The 20,431-nt window shown below is 33.8% G+C and overlaps 2 protein-coding genes and 1 long non-coding RNA gene across 6 annotated transcripts; 2 read left to right on the forward strand and 1 right to left on the reverse strand.

Annotated features, from left to right (window-relative positions):
* The first annotated feature begins 691 nt into the window (after window positions 1-691).
* On the forward strand, window positions 692-6,631 carry LOC110818960 (V-type proton ATPase subunit B 1). The gene is made up of 15 exons (XM_088222617.1): window positions 692-832; window positions 1,488-1,552; window positions 1,773-1,828; window positions 1,943-2,041; window positions 2,344-2,403; window positions 2,644-2,755; window positions 2,905-3,113; window positions 3,811-3,939; window positions 4,066-4,203; window positions 4,701-4,851; window positions 4,946-5,028; window positions 5,562-5,609; window positions 5,732-5,785; window positions 5,892-5,975; window positions 6,131-6,631. Exons 2-15 carry the CDS (start codon window positions 1,495-1,497, stop codon window positions 6,314-6,316), a joined length of 1,467 nt encoding a protein of 488 aa, XP_088078743.1. The 5' UTR covers window positions 692-832; window positions 1,488-1,494; the 3' UTR covers window positions 6,317-6,631.
* A 411-nt stretch (window positions 6,632-7,042) lies between these two features.
* LOC110819008 (Sept9 (DUF616)) lies at window positions 7,043-12,587 on the reverse strand. Of its 2 annotated transcripts, none has more exons than XM_022048082.2 (8): window positions 12,015-12,587; window positions 11,123-11,242; window positions 10,593-10,772; window positions 9,854-9,925; window positions 9,572-9,768; window positions 9,003-9,418; window positions 8,579-8,763; window positions 7,043-7,599 (listed from the first exon to the last, which is right to left on the reverse strand). In XM_022048082.2, exons 2-8 carry the CDS (start codon window positions 11,202-11,204, stop codon window positions 7,226-7,228), a joined length of 1,506 nt encoding a protein of 501 aa, XP_021903774.1. In that variant the 5' UTR covers window positions 11,205-11,242; window positions 12,015-12,587; the 3' UTR covers window positions 7,043-7,225. The 2 variants fall into 2 exon arrangements, with proteins under 2 accessions (XP_021903774.1, XP_021903775.1); XM_022048083.2 differs by having other exon boundaries at window positions 11,123-11,257.
* A 5,318-nt stretch (window positions 12,588-17,905) lies between these two features.
* On the forward strand, window positions 17,906-19,822 carry LOC148253275 (uncharacterized). 3 transcript variants are annotated; one of them, XR_015821767.1, is made up of 4 exons: window positions 17,906-18,190; window positions 18,401-18,471; window positions 18,534-18,760; window positions 19,674-19,822. It is a non-coding gene; the product is annotated as an uncharacterized LOC148253275 (long non-coding RNA). The 3 variants fall into 3 exon arrangements; XR_015821768.1 differs by lacking the exon at window positions 19,674-19,822 and adding an exon at window positions 19,078-19,405; XR_015821766.1 differs by lacking the exon at window positions 19,674-19,822 and having other exon boundaries at window positions 18,534-18,870.
* The last annotated feature ends 609 nt before the right edge of the window (window positions 19,823-20,431 follow it).

Genomic DNA, 20,431 nt, shown 5'->3' on the forward strand with positions numbered 1-20,431 from the left:
TTACCAACCTTTGATTTTTTATGTCAGTGTTAAGTGTGATATTTTTACTGAATTAGTGTAACTCATTCTTTTATTTAACAATTTTAGAGAAAAAAGACCAAGATTCAAATCCTAAACAGCAGAAAGACTGTGAATAAAAGTCACCTCCCGAACCCCATCAGAGTTGCCCAATGGAAGTTAAACTCCATAAAATTTTTATTTCGTTTTATTTTAACTATTCATTCTGTTACTATGAATTTCTATAAAGAGACATTCTCGTATTTCTATTGGGCATCCTGGTTTACTACGTAAGTAATGTAAATCATAAATTTTAAATTATTTCTGCTTATAGGTGATATAATTCAATATTTTCATTTCTTTAAATTTTAGGCTTTTATAATTAATATATTTATTAATATTATTTATATAAATATAAATCTATTTATACTAAAAAATATATTTTTTTATATCAGGTCAGGTAGGGATGAATTTTGAAAAATCAAACCTGAATTTTTCCCAATCTATCATATTTTCCTGCAAATCTGAACCCACTTCCGTCAACCTGCACCTTAATGTTTAATTTTTTTTTTTTAAAAAAAAAAAGAAAAAAACTGTATGGATTCGAACAAGAAAATGTAGAATATATAAAATACAGAGGAACGTGTTTGACTGTTCCCAATTTTGCCCTGTACAAATGTCTACTTGCTGCTATGCGTGTGTTATTTACCGTTATTGCCATTAATCAATTATTCAATTATTATTTATTTTCTGAGTTCACCACAGATCGCGTTTTATTCCCTCTCTAAGCCCATCTCTCTGTATCTTCTTCTTCATAGAGTTCTCAGATCAAAAGGTGAGTTCCTTTTCAACTCCAGTTTACTTTTTCTCGCTTATTTTAATTTCTTTCTTCGATTAAGTTTTATAATCAGACTATTGCACTAAATCGGATCCCATACTCATTTGATCCTGCTATTGATTGATTATAATCTCGGCGCTTCAACATTGTTTCGTTGTCAGTCTTCGTGTCTGTACTTAATTATTCTCGATTCTCCTGTGAAGGTTTTCAGTATAGTCCTAGGTTTTAATGAAATGAAGTTGAAAGCTATCCATGCATTGATGCTGTTTGGCTGCTGGGAAGATGTTAAACAATAGCAGAATGGTATAAATTAATCGGTTAGATACGATGGGTAGCTAGGAATTTTAGGGTTTAGGATGAGCTCAAAGCAGAACTTAGTCTAGTTGAAGTTAAGTAGAGTTGAAGAGTGTATCAGTTCATGCATCTGCTGAAGTAACAGTTAGAATCAAATTGTGCTGACTATTATTTAGGGCTTTTCATCTCTGGTTTTTTTCGGATTGATAGGAGAATTCTTTTATGAAATTGTATAATCTCCGACTCATTTACCAAATATTGGACTACTTTGCGGATCAGAGTGCTGGGAAACAAAACTGATTTTTTTAAAACATACATCATGTTCTTATTTGATGATGCTTTTGCTTGGCATATGAAGCTTGAGAATGGGTGTGGCGCAAAACAATCACGATATGGAAGAGGGAACGCTGGAGATTGGCATGGGTAAGTTGTCCATGGCGCATGCCTCTTAATCACAATTTCTAACTTTCTTTGGTTCATATGAAATTCATGTCACTTTTCAGAACTTTTTTTCCTGATGGGAACTCATGTTAGCATTCAGCAACATGGGTATTGATAATTTTCTCATTAAAATATGTGAGTAACCACTGTTTGTAGCATTGATCAGTGTCTATGCTATTTTCTTTTCATGATACCTTTGCAGAGTATAGAACTGTCTCTGGAGTGGCAGGACCTCTAGTTATTCTTGATAAAGTTAAGGTATATTTTTCTCCTTCTATATGCCACATCTAATATGATCTTATGCTTTATCTTAATTATGACCCCTCTTGAAAATCTTTATGATTCATGTGTTTTTCTGATATATTGCACTAGGGACCGAAATATCAAGAGATTGTTAATATTCGTTTAGGGGATGGAACAACCCGACGTGGTCAAGTCCTTGAAGTTGATGGGGAGAAGGCTGTTGTTCAGGTAATGACCATTTGAATTTTTCTCTCAGTTCATCATTTTACGCATTCTTTTAGTCTTATGCACATGCTTATGTAGTTTCAAGAGAAATTAAGAATATACTTTAACATTTAGTTGCAGTCCCATATGGCTTCCCCCCCTCCCCCCCCCCCCCCCCCCCTTCTTGGGAATATATGATGGTCCTGGAGATGTTTTTCTTTTACTTTATTTGCAAATTGTGATGCCCTTCTTACTAAAATTAAATATTTGGAGTATAATTAAGAGTAATGATGCATGCTTTGTTCATTTGACGTCTGGTTGGCCAGGTTTTTGAAGGGACATCTGGAATTGACAACAAATACACAACTGTGCAATTTACAGGAGAGGTAAAAACCTTTCTCGTTATCCCTTACCATATAGTATTAGCTTGCTTTTTCAATGTTCAATGTATATTCTTTTTATGTTCAATATTATTAACATGCTTTGCAAGTGGCATTACTTTAGTTACATTTGAAGGAAAAAATTGTTTACCTCGTCATTGTTTTTATTCATATCCTGTACATGTTTCATTGGTTTTGGAAGCTTTTTCCCACTGATCTGAACTACTGTAATTGTCACTTCTGTAGGTCTTGAAGACTCCCGTCTCATTGGATATGCTTGGGCGCATTTTTAATGGTTCTGGGAAACCCATTGATAATGGTCCTCCAATTTTGCCTGAGGCTTACTTGGATATTTCTGGTCAGTGATGTTATGCTCTTGCTGGACAAATTATTATTTACAAAAAATAAATGTTTTCATGGAGCAAATAATATTTGAATATCAATGAAATATTCACTTTTATGCTCTTTGTTCCCCGAGCTTTAAATTTCTTTTTATACTTTCTGCAGGGAGTTCTATCAATCCTAGCGAGAGAACCTACCCCGAAGAGATGATACAGACAGGGATTTCTACTATTGATGTGATGAATTCTATTGCTAGAGGACAAAAGATCCCGCTTTTTTCTGCTGCTGGTCTTCCCCACAATGAGATTGCTGCTCAGATTTGTCGCCAAGCTGGTTTGGTTAAACGGTTGGAGAAGTCTGGAAATCTTCTTGAGGTACATTTTATTTGCTGATATTTATAAATACATATCAACTCTCGAACATCTGCAGTGAGTAAAACTCATATCCGATATGCTTGAATACATGGTATCTTTTTTTCTATTTTTTTAATGCTCGAACAGATTCATATCCGATATACTTGAATTGTTTTGAACAATTTAGCGCTAGAGCAAAATATCAGGTTAAGTAGTGCTCCATTCAATAGGACACATTATTTTAATATATATATATATATATAATCTTTTGTCCTATGCCTTACATGTCGTTTAGCCCAAATACATTTATGCTTTATTTATTTCCATTCTTTTTTAGTTGTAAAATTTGGTATCTGCTATACTGACTTCATTTTAGGCAATTTACTATGTAGCCAAATATCATTTTAGGTAGTACTTCTTTCAAAAGAACACATTATTTTTTGGGATATAGATCATCTTTTAAGTCTTAAGTTAGCACAAATATATTGGCAGTCTTTAAAATTAATTGTATTTGATGTCCTATTTATTCGAGTTTTGTAAATTGATCTATGTGGTATGTATCTGAAGTGTTACGTCTTGTTGTTCTTACTTTATGTTTATTGTTTTCTGTTAGAAAAACTTTGATATGTCAATTATTAACTGCCATCTGTCACAGTGATAGATATACTACCACCAATTTCCCGCCAAGGTGAGTTTTTGACATACCCTAAATTTTCAGGATGAGGAAGAGGACAATTTCGCTATTGTTTTTGCAGCCATGGGTGTGAATATGGAAACTGCACAGTTTTTCAAACGTGATTTTGAGGAAAATGGATCAATGGAGAGAGTGACCCTTTTCCTCAACCTAGTATGTATCTTCTTCAGAGTGTTAATTTTTTGTAATGAACTACTTTAATTATTTTGAAAGGGAAGTTAACTTGGACCTGTAAGTGCTGTAATTCCTAAAACTTGTCTATGCGAATCTTTTGTGCAGGCAAATGATCCTACAATTGAACGTATTATCACTCCTCGTATTGCTCTTACTACAGCAGAATATTTAGCATATGAATGTGGCAAGCATGTGCTTGTTATACTTACAGATATGAGTTCTTATGCTGATGCTCTTCGTGAGGTAATGACTAACATCTATGTTTAACTTGCAACGGGGAGAGAATACTGGAGGCTTTGCTGCAATTGTGTCATCCCTTCCACCCTTCCCCTCTCCTCTCTACCTCCCAGACACCTCCCATAAACACATTGCTTTTGCAGCCACCTTTAAAGAGTGCCTTATAACCTGCTTACTGATGAAACCTGAACTATAGTCCTCTTTCAGCATTGGATTTAATTATGATGATTTGATAAAAACGTTAGTTTGTGAGGGGAGAAAAGGATCAGGATCCCTTGTTTTTCAGCTGCAATATATCAAACTAGTACAATCCAGGGCTGTCTAAAATGCTTAAATCTTACGTTGATTGTAGTTCTTCCTAGATACTGAAGATATTTGAAGAACTACTTAAGCTTTCTGGGACTTTACTCTGAAGTCAGAACTTAACTTTTTGAAATATTTCAATTGGATACTTTCTATAAGCTCATAGTTTTGTGACAAGTTATATGCCAAACTACCTGTAGGTATCTGCTGCCCGAGAAGAAGTACCTGGAAGACGTGGGTATCCAGGGTACATGTATACTGATTTGGCCACAATATATGAGCGTGCCGGAAGAATTGAAGGACGAAAAGGTTCCATCACACAAATTCCAATTCTGACCATGCCTAATGATGGTAATACAGCTGTAAACCGTGTCGACTGCTGTGTATATCATTCAGTGTTTTGTTGATTATGCAGCATTTGAAGTTGGTTTCTTTGTTTGGGCAGATATTACGCATCCAACTCCAGATCTTACAGGATATATCACAGAGGGGCAAATATATATTGACAGGCAGCTTCACAATAGACAGGTAAAGGCTTCTAATGTTTCTTAATATAATGTACAAGTCAATTGTCAGCTTTTACGATTGAACAGATTTGAAAGTGACCTCTCCATTACTGATTCATGATGTATTCAGCACTACCATCCACATAGATTCTAGCACGCAATGCTTGTCAAAGAATTGCGATGGAAGGGCATGTTGTGGGTAGAGGAAGTTGACTTGTAGTGATGCCTTTATTTGCCAATTACAATTTTTTCCATCTGTCCTTTTGCTTTGTTGAACAGCTTGGGATAGTTATCATTGCTTAATCCATGCTTTCTTTGATGAATGCATATAACAATAGACAAATATAAAAGAAATATCAGTTGAATGTTGAACTGAAATGTCTTCCTCTGGTGCATTAAGAATCTTAATTTTGATATTCATCTCTCTCATGTAACATGGCAATTGAAATGAAATGATTCAGCATGCAGAGTTTCTGTGAAAAAAGAAATAACTAGATGGAAACTCGTAGAATATTTAATGCTTGAAACTGAATGTTGGCTAATCTGAGTTTTCAGATATACCCACCAATCAATGTCCTACCATCCCTGTCTCGTCTGATGAAGGTACGGAGTTGTCTCATTTCCTTGAAACTCTGGTTTTGTAATCAGTCCAATCTAATCAGTTGAGGAGAAATAGGCTTTTAAATTATGATCATTCTGAATGCAAAACCGTAAAACTTTTGCAGAGTGCTATTGGTGAAGGGATGACTCGCAGGGACCATGCTGATGTGTCTAACCAGGTGCCAATTTATTGTTATGTAGCTCAAAGTTGTTTTGGTTTCACCTGAAGGCTGAACGTGTCAAAGTCTTACTTCTGTTCGTTTTCCAAATTTTAAACCTCTTCAGTTGTATGCAAATTATGCCATTGGCAAGGATGTCCAGGCAATGAAAGCTGTGGTTGGAGAAGAAGCACTCTCTTCTGAGGACTTGGTCTCTCTCTCTCTCTCTATCTCCCCCTCTCTCTCTCTCTCAAACAATGATCTGCCTAAAATATGTATATTCATATATGTATTTTATCTACATACATATGTACATATGTATGTATTTCTGTTGTAAATTGATGAGGTTATTCTTGAATGGAACAGCTATACTTGGAGTTTTTGGATAAATTTGAGAGGAAATTTGTGACACAAGGAGCTTATGACACTCGCAACATCTTCCAGTCCCTTGACTTGGCATGGACACTGCTTCGCATCTTCCCTCGTGAGCTTCTTCACCGTATACCAGCAAAGACTCTTGACCAGTACTACAGTCGGGATGCAACAAGTTGATGAAAGAAACCAGCTTGGCTACCCCTTACCTTGATTTGTTTTCTCCAATTTGTTCTTTTTGCATGCTACTATAGTAGGCTGGGCCTACCTTCCTACCCTGCGTGGTAATAAAAGCTGTAGTCCAAAATTGAGCCCCTCTCGTGCAGAGTTTTTTGTCCTAGTGAGGTACATTAACCCCCTGCCGCAGATCCTTGTTTAGAGCTTGTTATTTATGCAGTCTGGATACATATTATGTTTATTGTGGTCTGGATTAAGATTATACTCGCTGAACTGGAAATGAGGGTTTTGCATTAGAAATAAACACCGTGTTCCATATCTTTTATTGCTCAGGTTTAGATTTTCATGGAAATTTTAGTCAGTCGTAATGCATTAGCCTGTCTTTCTGGCCCTCAAAATTGTTTATGTCAGTATTTACCCATCAAGGATATGTCTAGTATTTTCTTTTAATAATAATACAGAAAATTTGAAATTTTGTACTAATCCGTCAAAATAGTTTAAATTAGAAAAAGAATCTTTTAAAATTTGGCATATATTTGTCACTATAACTGATACCGAGACATTTATTAAGTTAAATTTTTCGGAGAACAATAAATTATTTTGAAGTATACAATTTTATATTTGATTATCTATCTTAAAAAAAATTTAAAACAAAAAACATAATTCTTATTTTGAAAGTCGAAAAAGAGATGAGAAATTCCACTATCTATATTTTTGGAGATCTCATCATAGCCAGGTAAAGATTATACCAGTCATATTTTTAAACATCTTTTAACTATTATACATATAGTTTCTGGGTGTGCCTACTCTTTAAATGAAGCAGACATAAATTAATAAAATAAATTGATCAAACAATGTTGAAAGGTTACATTCAAAAAAAAAAAACCTATCAAATGTGTTGAGTTCAAAACTTCAGCCTGCTTTTGAAGTTCTTGCAACTGGGGGAAGGACAACTGAATCAAGATTTCCAGGATAAGGAGTCCACAAACCAAACCCGCCCTTGCTCTCTTTCATGTTGCTACCTTTTCCCTCCAACTCATTAAGGTTCTTCACCCACTCAACTTTGGAGGAATGCTCTCGAGTATGGGGGTGCAATGTAAACAGTGAGTTGTACTCACAATTTGGAAACATATAGAACTTAAATGCAGGTCCTAACCTGTACACAACATAGCCAAAACTCAGCTGATCTCTTGGTGTGAACAGATGGACCTCATTGAACCACAAGCAACTAAACAAGTTATTCAGTGCAGTATGCTCTCTTATGATTACCGCTCCCTCCGGCACATCTGCATATTACTAACAGCAGTTAATAATATGAAAGATTAAATCCACTGCCTGTACAGACAGCATCATTATTACCACGATAACAGCAAGTCCTTAAATTAATTATTAAATCATTGGAGAAAGAAATAAAATAACTGTTCTATAACTTCATGCACTAGAAATTTATATTGACCTGTGCTCTCTTACTATTATTACCACGATAACAGCTAAATGTGAAGACACAAATCCTTAAATTAACTATTAAATCATTGGAGACAAACAAAATAACTGTTCTAGAACTTCCTGCTCTAGAAATTTATATTGACTTGTGCTCTCTTACTATTAGAATCATAAAAAAATGGAATTTGTGATGTTTATTTCTAGAATCTACAAAAGAAGAGCGCAGACCAAGGTGACTAAGTTTGGTGGTCGCAAGGCACCCTATATTGCACCCTGTAACTCAACGTCAACTATGAAAAACATGTAGATCAATGTCCATTAAGAGGGCCAAAGTGCAACTGCAAGCCTATTGCTGTTTAGTTTGGAGCTCATATTCAGAGAGAATACTGTTCACACCAAGCTCTAGGCAAGACCATTTTCGTTAAGGGAGTATTTCATACTTTTAGCTTTCCTTAAATCTTTGAAAAACTTTAAACCTAAGAGAATATTTCATAGTAAAAATCACAAACATTACGCAGATGTAGCCGCGTTGCTATACCATATGATAGTTTTCTCTATTTTTCTTGTTTTCACAGTTCAACATCCGACTCTGTTTTGTGAGAGTATTTTCCACAGCTCCTTTCCTGGTAGTATCTATACTTCCAGTTAAGACGAAGACAGTGACCTTTTATCTTTCTATCTTATTGCAATAGAAAAAGGAAGGAATTTTCTTATCTTCCTTTCAGTAAACTTCCCCAGCAGAATCCTTCTTTTGTTGTCCAAGTTTACTAAGTTCACGGGCAAAAGAATATACAACAACTTATGGTGGACTTCAGGTCTTACCACTGGGGGTACTTTTCTTCAAACTCCATGGTTCCATTCCCTCATAACGGTATATTTTCATGTGAAGATCAATAAGAGGTCGAGCATATCGCTTCCTTCGCTTGTTGGCATCGGCCTCCTCATATATACTGTGATGGTGCTTATGTTGGGCAATGGCAAATGTGTTCTTTTCACGCCATAAATATCTGCAACTCAAATTATTCATGTTATCAATTGTTTCACCAAGAAGACAATAAGAAAACAATAAAATAAAGATATTCAGGTAGTAACAATAAGAAAGGTTTTCATTTAAACAAAGCTATCATGTCATAGCATGTGATATGTATTTAAGTCTCATTTTCTTTCAATTTCTCAACTTTCTCCACAACCAAGAAAAGAATGAGCAAAGTTTAGTTGGAATGATTGTATGCCAGCAGTAGAATACCTTTCCAAGATTAACAATGGATCAACTATCAGTTCCATTTTGCCATCAATCCAAATGCTGTACTGTGTTTCAGGGAACAACCTGTGGGTTAAAATTTTAGGAACCTTCCCATTTCTTCTGGGCTCATCATAAGGTGGATGCTTCAGTAGAATGAGTCGCCATATGCCAACCCATTGTCCCCCTTGATCGTCCTCCCTGATAGTAACATTTTTCTTTATGAAATCGAGAGAGACCTCATCCACCACCATAAGAAAACAGAAGAGCTTCTTAGATCGGTGGCTTACATTTGAAGGCTGATGAGGTACATCATATCCATCGAAAATCCCAGAAGCAACTACAAACCTACACTTCTTAACATATTTAATATCTACAGATATCATGTCAGCACCGCCACCTTGCATGAATCCACAGTGAACCTGAAGGACAGAATAAAAGAGACCAAGGAAAATCAAGGGGAAAGCAAAAGTAATAAAAACTACAGCAGTATAAATATCTAAAGTGAAATGATTTCCTGGTGAAATTAAAACAAAGTAAATCTAATGTGACACTCTGACATTCCATCAGTTTACCTTCATGGTAAAATTCAGTTTGAAACTTTCTTGTCTTTCTAACCAGCTTTGACGTCCCCCAAAAACTGGAGACTCAGATCCATTATTCACAAATTCATCCTCTATAATGTAGGAAAGATTTTTTACAACAGTATCAGGAGTTCTACTGTTTGGAACATTTACTCTCTCGGGGTCATTTTTGACAGGAATTGGACAACCTAATAGAAGTGGGTAAAGTCATTATCAATACTTACAAGAAGATAGAGATAAACTTTTCAAAGAAAAAATCTGATATGATCTTACGGTGTTGTGGTTTTGGTAAAAACCCCATTGTGTCAAGCACCATAAATAGCTTGCCTTCTCTGTTGCAGAAAGCTGCATATAACACAGAAATCATAATTTTTTCAAACTGTTGGGAGAAGAATCTGGTTTTCAAAGAGTAATTTATTGATTAGAGCTTGTTCACCACTCCTTGTACCACTAACTAAATCAGGTATATACCAATAATAAGGTATTGCAAGTTTTATAAGCAAGTTCTGAATTATTCACAATCACAGATTATATAACAATGATAACTTCGTTCTTGGCCATAGAATGTGGAGGTAAGGATGAAACAACATGAGGAAACACCTCCAAGTGTGTGCATCGACATAAAGCACAATGCGACATGTGCTGAGACGGAAATAAGCAAAGTTCACTCATAGGAAAAGTTTTGAATAATGAAAGTATATTTTGAAATTCTGACATTTTCATTAGAATGTTTTGAATAAGAAAAGTTGTTCACAAGGCAACACGTACCAAGACGAAAATAAGTATATTTCACTAATCAGAAAAGACTTGAATAATGAAAGTGTGTTTTGAAAATTGATCATTCATTAGAATGCATCCTTTTTACTGTGTCCACCTTAATAAGAAATTCAGTAACTGCAAATGAACTTAAGGTACCAACTTAGAGGTGAATGAAAAAATAATATTTTAGACCAACTTTGAATAATTAATACACACATAAGCACCCCACATAAGGTATTTTCTTCCGAAATACCTGAAAAGAAAGCTACTGAAGATTGACAAGACCAAAGATGAAATAGTGATACAACAAGAATGAGCAACATCCACAGGATGCCTGCTACAAAAACCAAACGAATGAAGCCCCTCTTCCAAATGATCTTCATCGTATAATCTTGGGGCAACCTCTCAGGAGAAAAGAAACCACCTTCAGCGTCTGCATCACCATAAACATAACTTATTGACATCCCAATCCAAAACCACAATCTACCTCATTACAGAATGCAAAGACATTCTCTTTTATCACAAAAAGAAAAAAGAAAGCCAAAAAAAAATATCGGAAGGCATGACTTGCTAAATATCCAAAAGAAAAACAATTTGCTTTTATATCTAACGATAAAAAAATAGTTGCCCTGTCATGTAAAATAAAGCAATATTAAACCCAGAAGATGCAATTTATCTCGTCTACATTAGATCATGAACACATGCTACATTAAATATCCACTAAGACCAGAGAAATATTCTTTGTTGCATTAGGAAGCATGAATATGTGCAGCATCTTCTCACCTTTAGCATTTAAGTTTTGGCTACTCCGTTCTCCTCTGCGATTTAACCGTAAAGAAATGGACCTTTGAATCTGGCTCTCCATATTTACTTTTTTGAAATCCTCATCACCAAGTTATCAGGCTGTATAGAAAGAAACTGAGATCCTATTTTACCATCTTGAAATAAAGCCAATTTGTGCTAAATAAAAAGCAATGAATAACAAGTCCACAAATATCAGTTGATCAAGTCAACAGAAAAGGCTCAGAGCTAGTAAGTACTTCCACAGCTATACACGAACATAGTAATACACTGAAGATGCTAAATAATAAAAACTAAATCACGGATTTAACAAACCAAAACTCACAGAAGAACTGAATTTCGAGAGAAATAGAGTATATAATAAAGAATAAATATCTAGATCTGAGAAATTTGTGAACTCATGAAATTGTGAACAATTTATGACTAAAAATTTGCTTTCCTATCTTACATTCTCTTCCATTGAAACATATAAGCATGGACAAAATTGACTCAAAAAATTGCAATCCGCGAACCAAAATCCTAAACCTAAATCAAAAGAGCAATTTGTATTTGCAGCCAAAACCTTATGAAGAACCTAATGACGAACAAAAATCTCCATGTAGAATAGACAATAAACAAATCGCTTGCTTTGCTACAGAATGTTCACATATTAACAATAAGAAAAAAACCCCACAACAGTAACGTTTCACTCACCCAATTTATCAAACACATGAACTAGAAATTAAAGTCCATAAGATTAAAAAAAAAAAAAAAGTTGCTTGTCCATCTAGGAACTTCTGTGTTCACCGGCAAGCCCCGTTTCAACTTTTAACTCGAGTTCTAAACGAAAAATTCAAAGAAAAAAAAAAGAAGATAATTTAGCATCTCGTCTTACCTTTTGCATGAATCTCCAGTTGAGGGTCAATGGTGAACTTGGGAAGATACAGATACGCACGGGCATAAATGATTGAGGTTCATTGGCATTGCCAAGTCACGTGTTCACACTACTCTAATAGCCCCAAATTTGAGATTCGTTGACAGCCATCTTCTTCCTTTGGATGATTGCTCGTTTCCTCACTGGAGAAAGGGTTTTGAGGTTGAATTTACGTACTAAAATTGCTTGATTAGCAGGTTGGAAAAAATAGTCAGTGCAGCTTGAAAAAATAACACGGAACGTGTACGGCAAGAGCACAGATACCGGCTTTGTGAACGTCGAACGGGGAAGAGTTTGGATCTATGCAGCTAGTGAAGGATCTGTGGAAGAGTTCCGAACGGTACGTCTGAGCTGGGCGGTCGCCGGTGCATCTGGCGAAATCCGGCTGCTGACTTACGTCCGAAAGAGAAGAGAGAATTCCTGAAACGCGGGTTGTTCTCTATAGAATTGCAAAATTTGAAGCCAATCAGTTTACACATCTCGTACAAGTGGATTTGGATTTAGCAAATTAAGGACATAAACCCAATAAAAAGTGGGTAAATTACAAACTTTTCAGAGTTTTGGTATAATATACCCAAAAAAAAACTAATTTTAAAAATTTAAAAATTTCTATATTTTATAAACAACTATACGCTTATAGTTTTACAATTGAACTTGCATATTAAATTTAACAACAATGATAAAATTATTATAATACTTCTTATTTTTAAGCTTATTGTAATACTTATTAATTAATAACAAAAATACCCTATTAATTTATTTCAATTAATATTTTTTATATATTTAAATTTTTTATACAGTATAAAAGTATGAAGACATCATAAAAAGAAATTAACATAATACATTTATGTTTAATATATTCTTCTATTTATCTTATAAATATATGACAGTTCAATGTCACATCCAAACTTTTGAATTCTATACCTAAAAAAATTTATCCTTTTGGTACTTTAAACTCAACATGAATGATTTTGTTAATTACTCTATTTTTTTGGAATGACCCCTTTATCACATGATTAAAATTTACTGAAAATGATAGTTTCAAAGCACACGAGGGGAAAGCTCTATATAACACCAAGATAAGCAACTAGGTGATCCAAACGAATATACTAAATTTTCAAAACTTGAAGACATAATAAAAGTATCTCAAGGATGAAAAGACTTGAAATTATTCAATGATCTTCTTAAAGCCAAACTCAATAAGATCCATTGATAATTTCAATGGTATTCCAAGTAGGTAAAAATGATCTTAGATCTTGCACAGAGAAAGTGTGTCATACTATTGCCAAATCCTACCACAATAACAGTGGAAGAAGAAGAGATGATTGGTAAGAAGTTGAAATAGGAGATTTATAGGATTTGCAACAAGCACACCCTTAAAAGTTGCGATTATAAAATCCAAAAAAGAGCTAAAGAGAACGAGCGAATATCGTGTCATTACATGGGTTAAGTTGGTGTCAATGAAAGATAAGTGCTTGAATAAGAGTTTTTATTTTGATAAATGTCTATATTTAAAGTAGTTGGTAATTTTTGTGAAGTAAATTCTAATATTGATTTATATTAACAAAACCTAAATGCTTAAATGTATTTCATTGAAAAAACCAATAAACTAGTTATATATTGCTACAATCTTACAACTATATTTTTTTTTTCACATATTTGTTTATAATAACTTGTAAACAGATTCTAATGAACCTGAAATTATACACATGACTTGTTGAGAGGTTGTTGTAAGTACATTGTGAAGCCACCAACCATTCTAAAATTTTAAATGTTTTTTTTTCCTAAATGATTAAACATAGAGATTGAATTGTATGCATCTCGAAGTGCTTGACAAACGTTATTAAGCTTCGTGATAAAGTGACAATATATTGTTGTTAATTGATAACACTTAACTCGAGCAGGAAACATAGTTTCCTAAAGATTGTTGACTTAAGATTATTATCATAATTTATCTTAATGGAAACCTATTTTATGTCTTTTATTGTAGATTATAATTTCTTTTAATAATTAGGAAGAGTATTGTATAAAATTTCTTCTCAAACAACATTTGTTAATTCTATTAAAGTTAATAAATACCAAAACTAAGTATTATACATAAAATTATTAAAATTCACGAGATCTGCATTGTTATTTGGTTTCAATTATATTTTTTTTATATGCAAGAATTGAATAATAAAATATATATTTTTATAATTTCATATTTGATTGAATTGTAAAAATAAAGTAGTAGAAGAATTGAACTGAACTCAAGTGATTTTTAGTTATAAAATCAGTTCGTTTAAATATGACAAAAATAAACAAACGTTATAAAAAATAAATTACCACTAACCTACTAAGAACATCACTAATCCACATATTTAATAAATGCTGAAATTAAGAGACCACTACTCCATGATCACTACTTCATGGTTAAGATACTATTACTCTACTGCTCCATAACTGTTGAATTGAGTAATTATTAATTCATGACTAATAACTCTTAAATATATAATAAAATTTTAAATTTATACAATCAGTTTAAATTATAAATTGAACAAACACCATGTAGAGTATGCAACTTCACAAATGCAGCCAACTTGAGAGGCTTGGTTAGAATATCCGCAATATGGTCTTCACTTTAACAATAAACCAATTCAGTGTCTTCTTCATTTGTGAGATCACTAAGAAAATGAAATTTCACATCTATATATTTGCTTCTGTCATGTAAAATTGGAATTTTTCAGAGTTTAATACCTAAGTTATTATCACAATAAACATATATAGGCCTCTGCTTGAAATAATGCAATAACTCGAATATTTTTTTCAACCAAATAGTTTGACATGTACAGCAAGCTGTTGTTATAAACCCAACTTCAGTTGTGGATAGAGAGACAACTTGTTACCTTTTTTATGCCCATGATATTGCCCTTAAACTCATCATAAATACATGACTAAAAGCACTTTTTCTACTTTATAAGTCTTTTGCATAATCACTGTTACTGAAGCTAACAAGATCTAATCTTTTTTCTTTCTAATAAAAAATACCAAAATCAAGTGTATCTTTTATTTAGTGCAAGATTCTTTTTACTATAAGAAGATGGAGATCAGTTGGAGATTTCATAAACCTGCTAATAAAACTTACAACAAACATTGTATAAGGGATTGTTGTTGTTAAGTACATTAAGCTTTCAAAAATTTGTTTGTAGAATGTACTATTAGTTTTCTTTCTTTTCAGAGTCCTTTATAAGCTTCAGACCCAGTTCACTTTGAGTTCTAACTGAGTTACAATCCAACATTTTAAACTTATCCAAAATCTCCAAAGCATACTTTTTTTGGGTGATAAAAATACTAATTGTTAACTGTAGTACTTTGATTCCAAGAAAATAGTGCATCATTCCTAATTGGTCATCTCAAATTCTGCCATTATAGATTTTTTAAAATCTTCAAACATTGTTGGATCATTTTCTGTGTAGATCAAGTCATCTACGTATAAAAAACACTCAAAATTTTATTTGCATCACCAAGTTTAATAAAGAGAGTATGCTCATATGAATATTTGTGAAATCCTGCATTAGTAAATAAGAATTTATATGACTATATCAAGCTCAAAGTGCTTGTTTAAGCCCATATAAAACCTTATTCAACCTGTACACCTTCTTTTCACTTTATTCTTTTACATAACCAAAAGGCTGATCGATAAAGACTTGTTCATTTAAATTACCATGTAAAAATACTGATTTCCCGTCCAATTGTCAAATAGACTAGGAATTTTGTGTTGTTAAAGCCATCACCATTTGAATTATATTATGCCTAGCAACTGAGGCAAAAATTTTCTTGTAATTAATGTTATATTCCTGCTTGTATCCCTTTGCGACAAGCTAAACTTTATACTTGTCAACTTTGCAATCTTTGTTCAACTTAGTTTTATAAACTCATTTGACACTAATAGATTTTTGCCCTTTTGGAAGTTCTGTTAATTCCCATGTGTTATTTTTTTTCAATAGACATGGTCTCCTCACTCATTGCTTTTTGCCATCTTATATCTTTAACAGCTTCGTGAAATGTTATTAGATCATAATATGATAATAAAACATAATGAGTAAGAGTATCATTAGATTAAATACCATTAATGTCATAATCATCCATCCACACTGGTCTCATTTTTATTCGTTCAGATTGTGAGTCTTTACCTATTATTTGGATCTTAGTATTATCAAGCGGTTGGTGGTGGTGGTGGTGAACATCAAATAAAGTTATTTGCCCCTGCATTTCTGCTTCTTTTTCTTCTTCAAAATTCACAAGTATTTGTTGCTTACCTGCATATTTTCTAGTCCAGTTCCATGTATTTCTTTAATAAAAAATAACATATCAACTAATAACAAATTTTTCTATGATGAGATTAAACAATTTGTGAACTTTTAACTGTTCATTAATTTCAAGAAAAATAATTTTTCGCTCTTGTCATCTAGTTTTTTTCTCTTTTCATCTGGAATATCTGCATATGCAATGCATAAAAAAATTAAAATAATCAACTGCTGGTTTATATTCGCTCCAAACTTCATCAGTTGTCATATTTTGAACAGCAAGTGAGAGGCACCTATTCAAAATATGAACACTATACTTTACTGCTCCTGACTAGAACCACTTTAAAACTTTGTCATTTGCCACCATGCTTCTAACCATATTTAGAATGGTTTGATTTTTTCTCTTTGCTACACAATTTTATTGGGTGTATAAGCTACTATCATTTTTCTCCGAGTTCTCAGCTCATTGCAAAATTTTGAGAATTCATGGTACATGTATTCACCACCACGATTAGTGCATAATGTTTTAATGGTTGTCCCTGCTTCATTCTCCACTTGAGTTTTAAAATTTTTAAACATCATTAAAGTTTTAGATTTTTTCTATAAAAAGTATACCCATGTCTTTCGACAATAATCATCAATAAAATAAATAAAATATTTATTTTTTGTAATTTAATACAGGATTAATAGGACCGCAAATATCAGAGTAAATCAGCTCTAGTATTTTTTTGGCTCTCCTTGTTGTTGCTTCTTTTGGGAACTGTTATCGGTTTTGTTTACCAACAACACAATCTTCACATAATTTGGAAAGAGAAATAATCTAAGGTATGCCAATTACCAGGTTATTTTGAGAAAATATCTTTAATCCAATGAAGTTTATGTGATCATAACAAAAATGCTATAATCATGTTGGATCGTTTATCTTGGTAATAAAGCAAGTCTGGATGGTTTGGATTTGTAGCAGAAATAACTTGTTTGGTGTCATATTTACATGAGCAATTAGATCATTTTTAGGATCGTAAACTTCACAAGCTCCTCTTTTATGTAATCTTCTAACCTTTTTCTTACAACTGTTCCACACTTAACAAATTACTTTTCAAGTCAGGAATATAAAAAACATTTGACATAGTCTCTGTAACACCCAACATTTCTTTTTTTTTTTAATTATTATTATTATTATTTTTATATAAATATAATTATTATTTATATGATTTTAATTTATTTTATTTAATTTTAATTTAATTTAATGAGAATAATAATAAAAATGGTAAAAAAAATTGGTTAAGGATTTAATTAAAAATAATTTTGGAAAAAAATAGAAAAAAATTTAAGTTTTTGGAGTATTTTTGAAAAAAAAAATCGGAAACCGGGGGTCAAAACGTAATTTAAAAAGTTACACCATGTCAGCTACCTCGGCCAACTAGGGCACGCCAGGTGGCAGAGGCGCTGACACGGGAGGCCATGCGGGGGGAGCCACGTGGGCAATCCTCGTGCACGCGATCGAATGGCTGAGATCCGTTCTTGCGCGCACGAACAACCCATATAAAAAACGCGCGCGGACGGCCCAGATTGCATCGCACACGGACGGTTCAGATTGAATCGCGCACGGACGGCCCAGATTGAATCGCGATGAATGGTTCAGATTCACTTTCTATTTAATCGCGATCGGACGGTCCAGATTAAAAGTGATGGACGGTCCAGATCAAAAGCGAATGTGTATAAATAACCCCATCCGCCCAAACCCTAATCTTAGCTGCCAGAGCTCCTCGCCGGAGAAGACAGCCCAGCCGCTGGGGAGCCGATCGCCGCCACCCGCCGCTGTACCGGAGCAATTTTCGACCACCAAACGAGGTAAAAAAATTTTCTCTTACATGAAATTCAATTTTAAACCTACCTATGGCTAAATTGGAATGAAAGAATCGACCGATTGGCTAAAAAACGCCGCCGAAGCTCGGCGGCGCTACCGCGGGGTTTTTCAGAAAATGCCTCCTATGAGGCCCTTCATGATTCCTGTTTGATGTGATTTTTCCATCGTTGTGACCATCGTTTCCTTCTCTACAGGTTGACCGAAACAAAACACCCAACTGCAACGTGAGTTGGAGGAGCTGCCGCACCGGAAAGCCCCACCACCGGTGAGTTTCAGTTTTCTATATTTTTTCGGCCCACCGAGGATCCTAAGTGTGTTTTATCGCAGGAACCGATGCAAGTTCAGCTGAATTCGGCTGAAAACAGCCAACTCGAGGCGGATCGTCGCCGTGCCAGAATTCTAAAATTGGCCGAGTGGGCCATGAGTTTAATTTTTGTATTTATTTGGGACACTTGTAGGTACTATAAGCGCGTTTCAGTTCCCAAAGAAAAATTCATGGAACCCAGGGACCACCCATAGGCGCAGTAACTATCTAGTTTTTGGTGTCGAATCAAGTAAGGACCCCTCACCCTTTTTCCTATCATGGAATTAAAGTTCAAATAAATAATAATACGGTCCTTTGTACAAATTAAATGGATGTACTAGATTAATTACGGATTGCTAATGGAACATTGTTTTCTATCGATTACTGTTGATTTATTATACAGTCTAAAAGATGATGATATCTAGTTTATATATTATATGGTTTAAATGCATGTATTACTGTCTTACTTGACTACTGTTTGATTTTGAAAATCTAAGATATGATTGCATTTTCGGATGCATGTTACTTATTTATGTATTTATGTTTGATTTGGTAACGAACACTAAGGACAAACAAGAATGGGATGTGACCTGATAAATGGATAAGGTGACAGCCTCACTAGATATCCTAGGAGATGGTGGACGGACCGAGTTTATAGGGAACCTTACCGTGAACGTTGTTTCATACCAGACGAAGTATGAGGATAGCCCGCTTCACCTTCATACGGACAGGGTATTGAGGTTTAATGTCTTGACACTCATACCGGACGGGGTATGAAAACGGCCCTGGAATTAAGATTGTTAATAGAAATAGTTCATGTGTAGCGGGGACACCCCTATGGATCCCCATGGATACTAGTAGGTTGATAAAAAAAGAGCAATTGTTGTTTGATGATTTGAATATAAAAGTATAATATGTGCTATGTTGTAGATTATATATAAAATCATGATATTTATAATGTTATTGTTTCCATAGGTTATTTTTATAAATCTCACTGCGGTAAGTGAACGGTAAATAGTTTTATTATTGATAAATGAAATTGTTTAAAATTTGTGCTCCATTGGTTGTTTTTATTTTTCTACCAACCTTTGCTTCTGTGACGGCGATATATTGTGATGTCCTTACTGGATTAGTGTAGTTCACTCCTTATTTAATCATTTCAGATCAGGAGGACCCGGTCTCCGAGTCTGATCCGCAAAAAGGCTACGAGTATACCCTATATACTTTATAATTTCTTTTATTTTTTTCATTTTTCGTATTTCTTTTAAAAAATTTGTTTTGTGATGTTTGTTAGTACTTTTGAGTTATCGTGTAAGGGATGTTAACCTTAACTTTTATTTCATTTCTGTACTCAAATTATTATATGCATTTCTTTTTAAATTTCTGGGGTCGTTACAGTCTCGATATTATCTTTAGTCCTGATTTGAATATAACATTTTTCTATAACATTCACTTTAGAATGATTACCAAAACTCACATTAATACGAAAATCTTCATTTAAATGAGAGAAAAATAACTTACTGTCGCACATATGATTACTGTATCCTTTATCTAAATACCAAATATCTGATTTATACTTGTCCTTTTTGATGTGAAATACCCTCAAGAGTGTTTCTTCTTCTTCTTTCTCTCTAAAGTTGGATTGCTTCTCTTTATTAGAATGTAAATTCGTAGTGTATTCAAACTTGTAACGACCGAACTTGTGACAATAATAACACTCAATATTGGACTTATTAAATTTTGTTTGATTGTGGTGATCATTTCCTTTATCTCTCTTTCAAGATTTTGATGTGTTAGAACCTCTACCTCGTCCTCGTCCACGACCACAGCCTCGGCCATGACCATTCGATCATCTCACTGTAAAAATTTCACCATTACTTTAAACTTTCAGAGCTTGCTCATCAGTTAAAGTTGTTGTCAT

The sequence above is a fragment of the Carica papaya genome, chromosome 6 (genome assembly GCF_054855325.1).
Source record: "Carica papaya isolate Zhongbai chromosome 6, ASM5485532v1, whole genome shotgun sequence".
Lineage (NCBI taxonomy): Eukaryota > Viridiplantae > Streptophyta > Magnoliopsida > Brassicales > Caricaceae > Carica > Carica papaya.

Excerpts from the sequence above, each read along its gene's own strand:
- LOC110818960 (XM_088222617.1), top strand. The coding sequence starts at position 1,495 with ATGGGTGTGGCGCAAAACAATCACGATATGGAAGAGGGAACGCTGGAG. Across the intron at positions 2,042-2,343 it reads GGGAGAAGGCTGTTGTTCAG|GTTTTTGAAGGGACATCTGG; the intron begins GTAATGACCATT and ends CTGGTTGGCCAG. Across the intron at positions 5,610-5,731 it reads CCCTGTCTCGTCTGATGAAG|AGTGCTATTGGTGAAGGGAT; the intron begins GTACGGAGTTGT and ends AAACTTTTGCAG.
- LOC110819008 (XM_022048082.2), bottom strand. The coding sequence starts at position 11,204 with ATGGAGAGCCAGATTCAAAGGTCCATTTCTTTACGGTTAAATCGCAGA. Across the intron at positions 10,773-11,122 it reads CCAAAACTTAAATGCTAAAG|ACGCTGAAGGTGGTTTCTTT; the intron begins GTGAGAAGATGC and ends ATGGTGATGCAG. Across the intron at positions 7,600-8,578 it reads GAAGAAAAGTACCCCCAGTG|ATGTGCCGGAGGGAGCGGTA; the intron begins GTAAGACCTGAA and ends AGTAATATGCAG.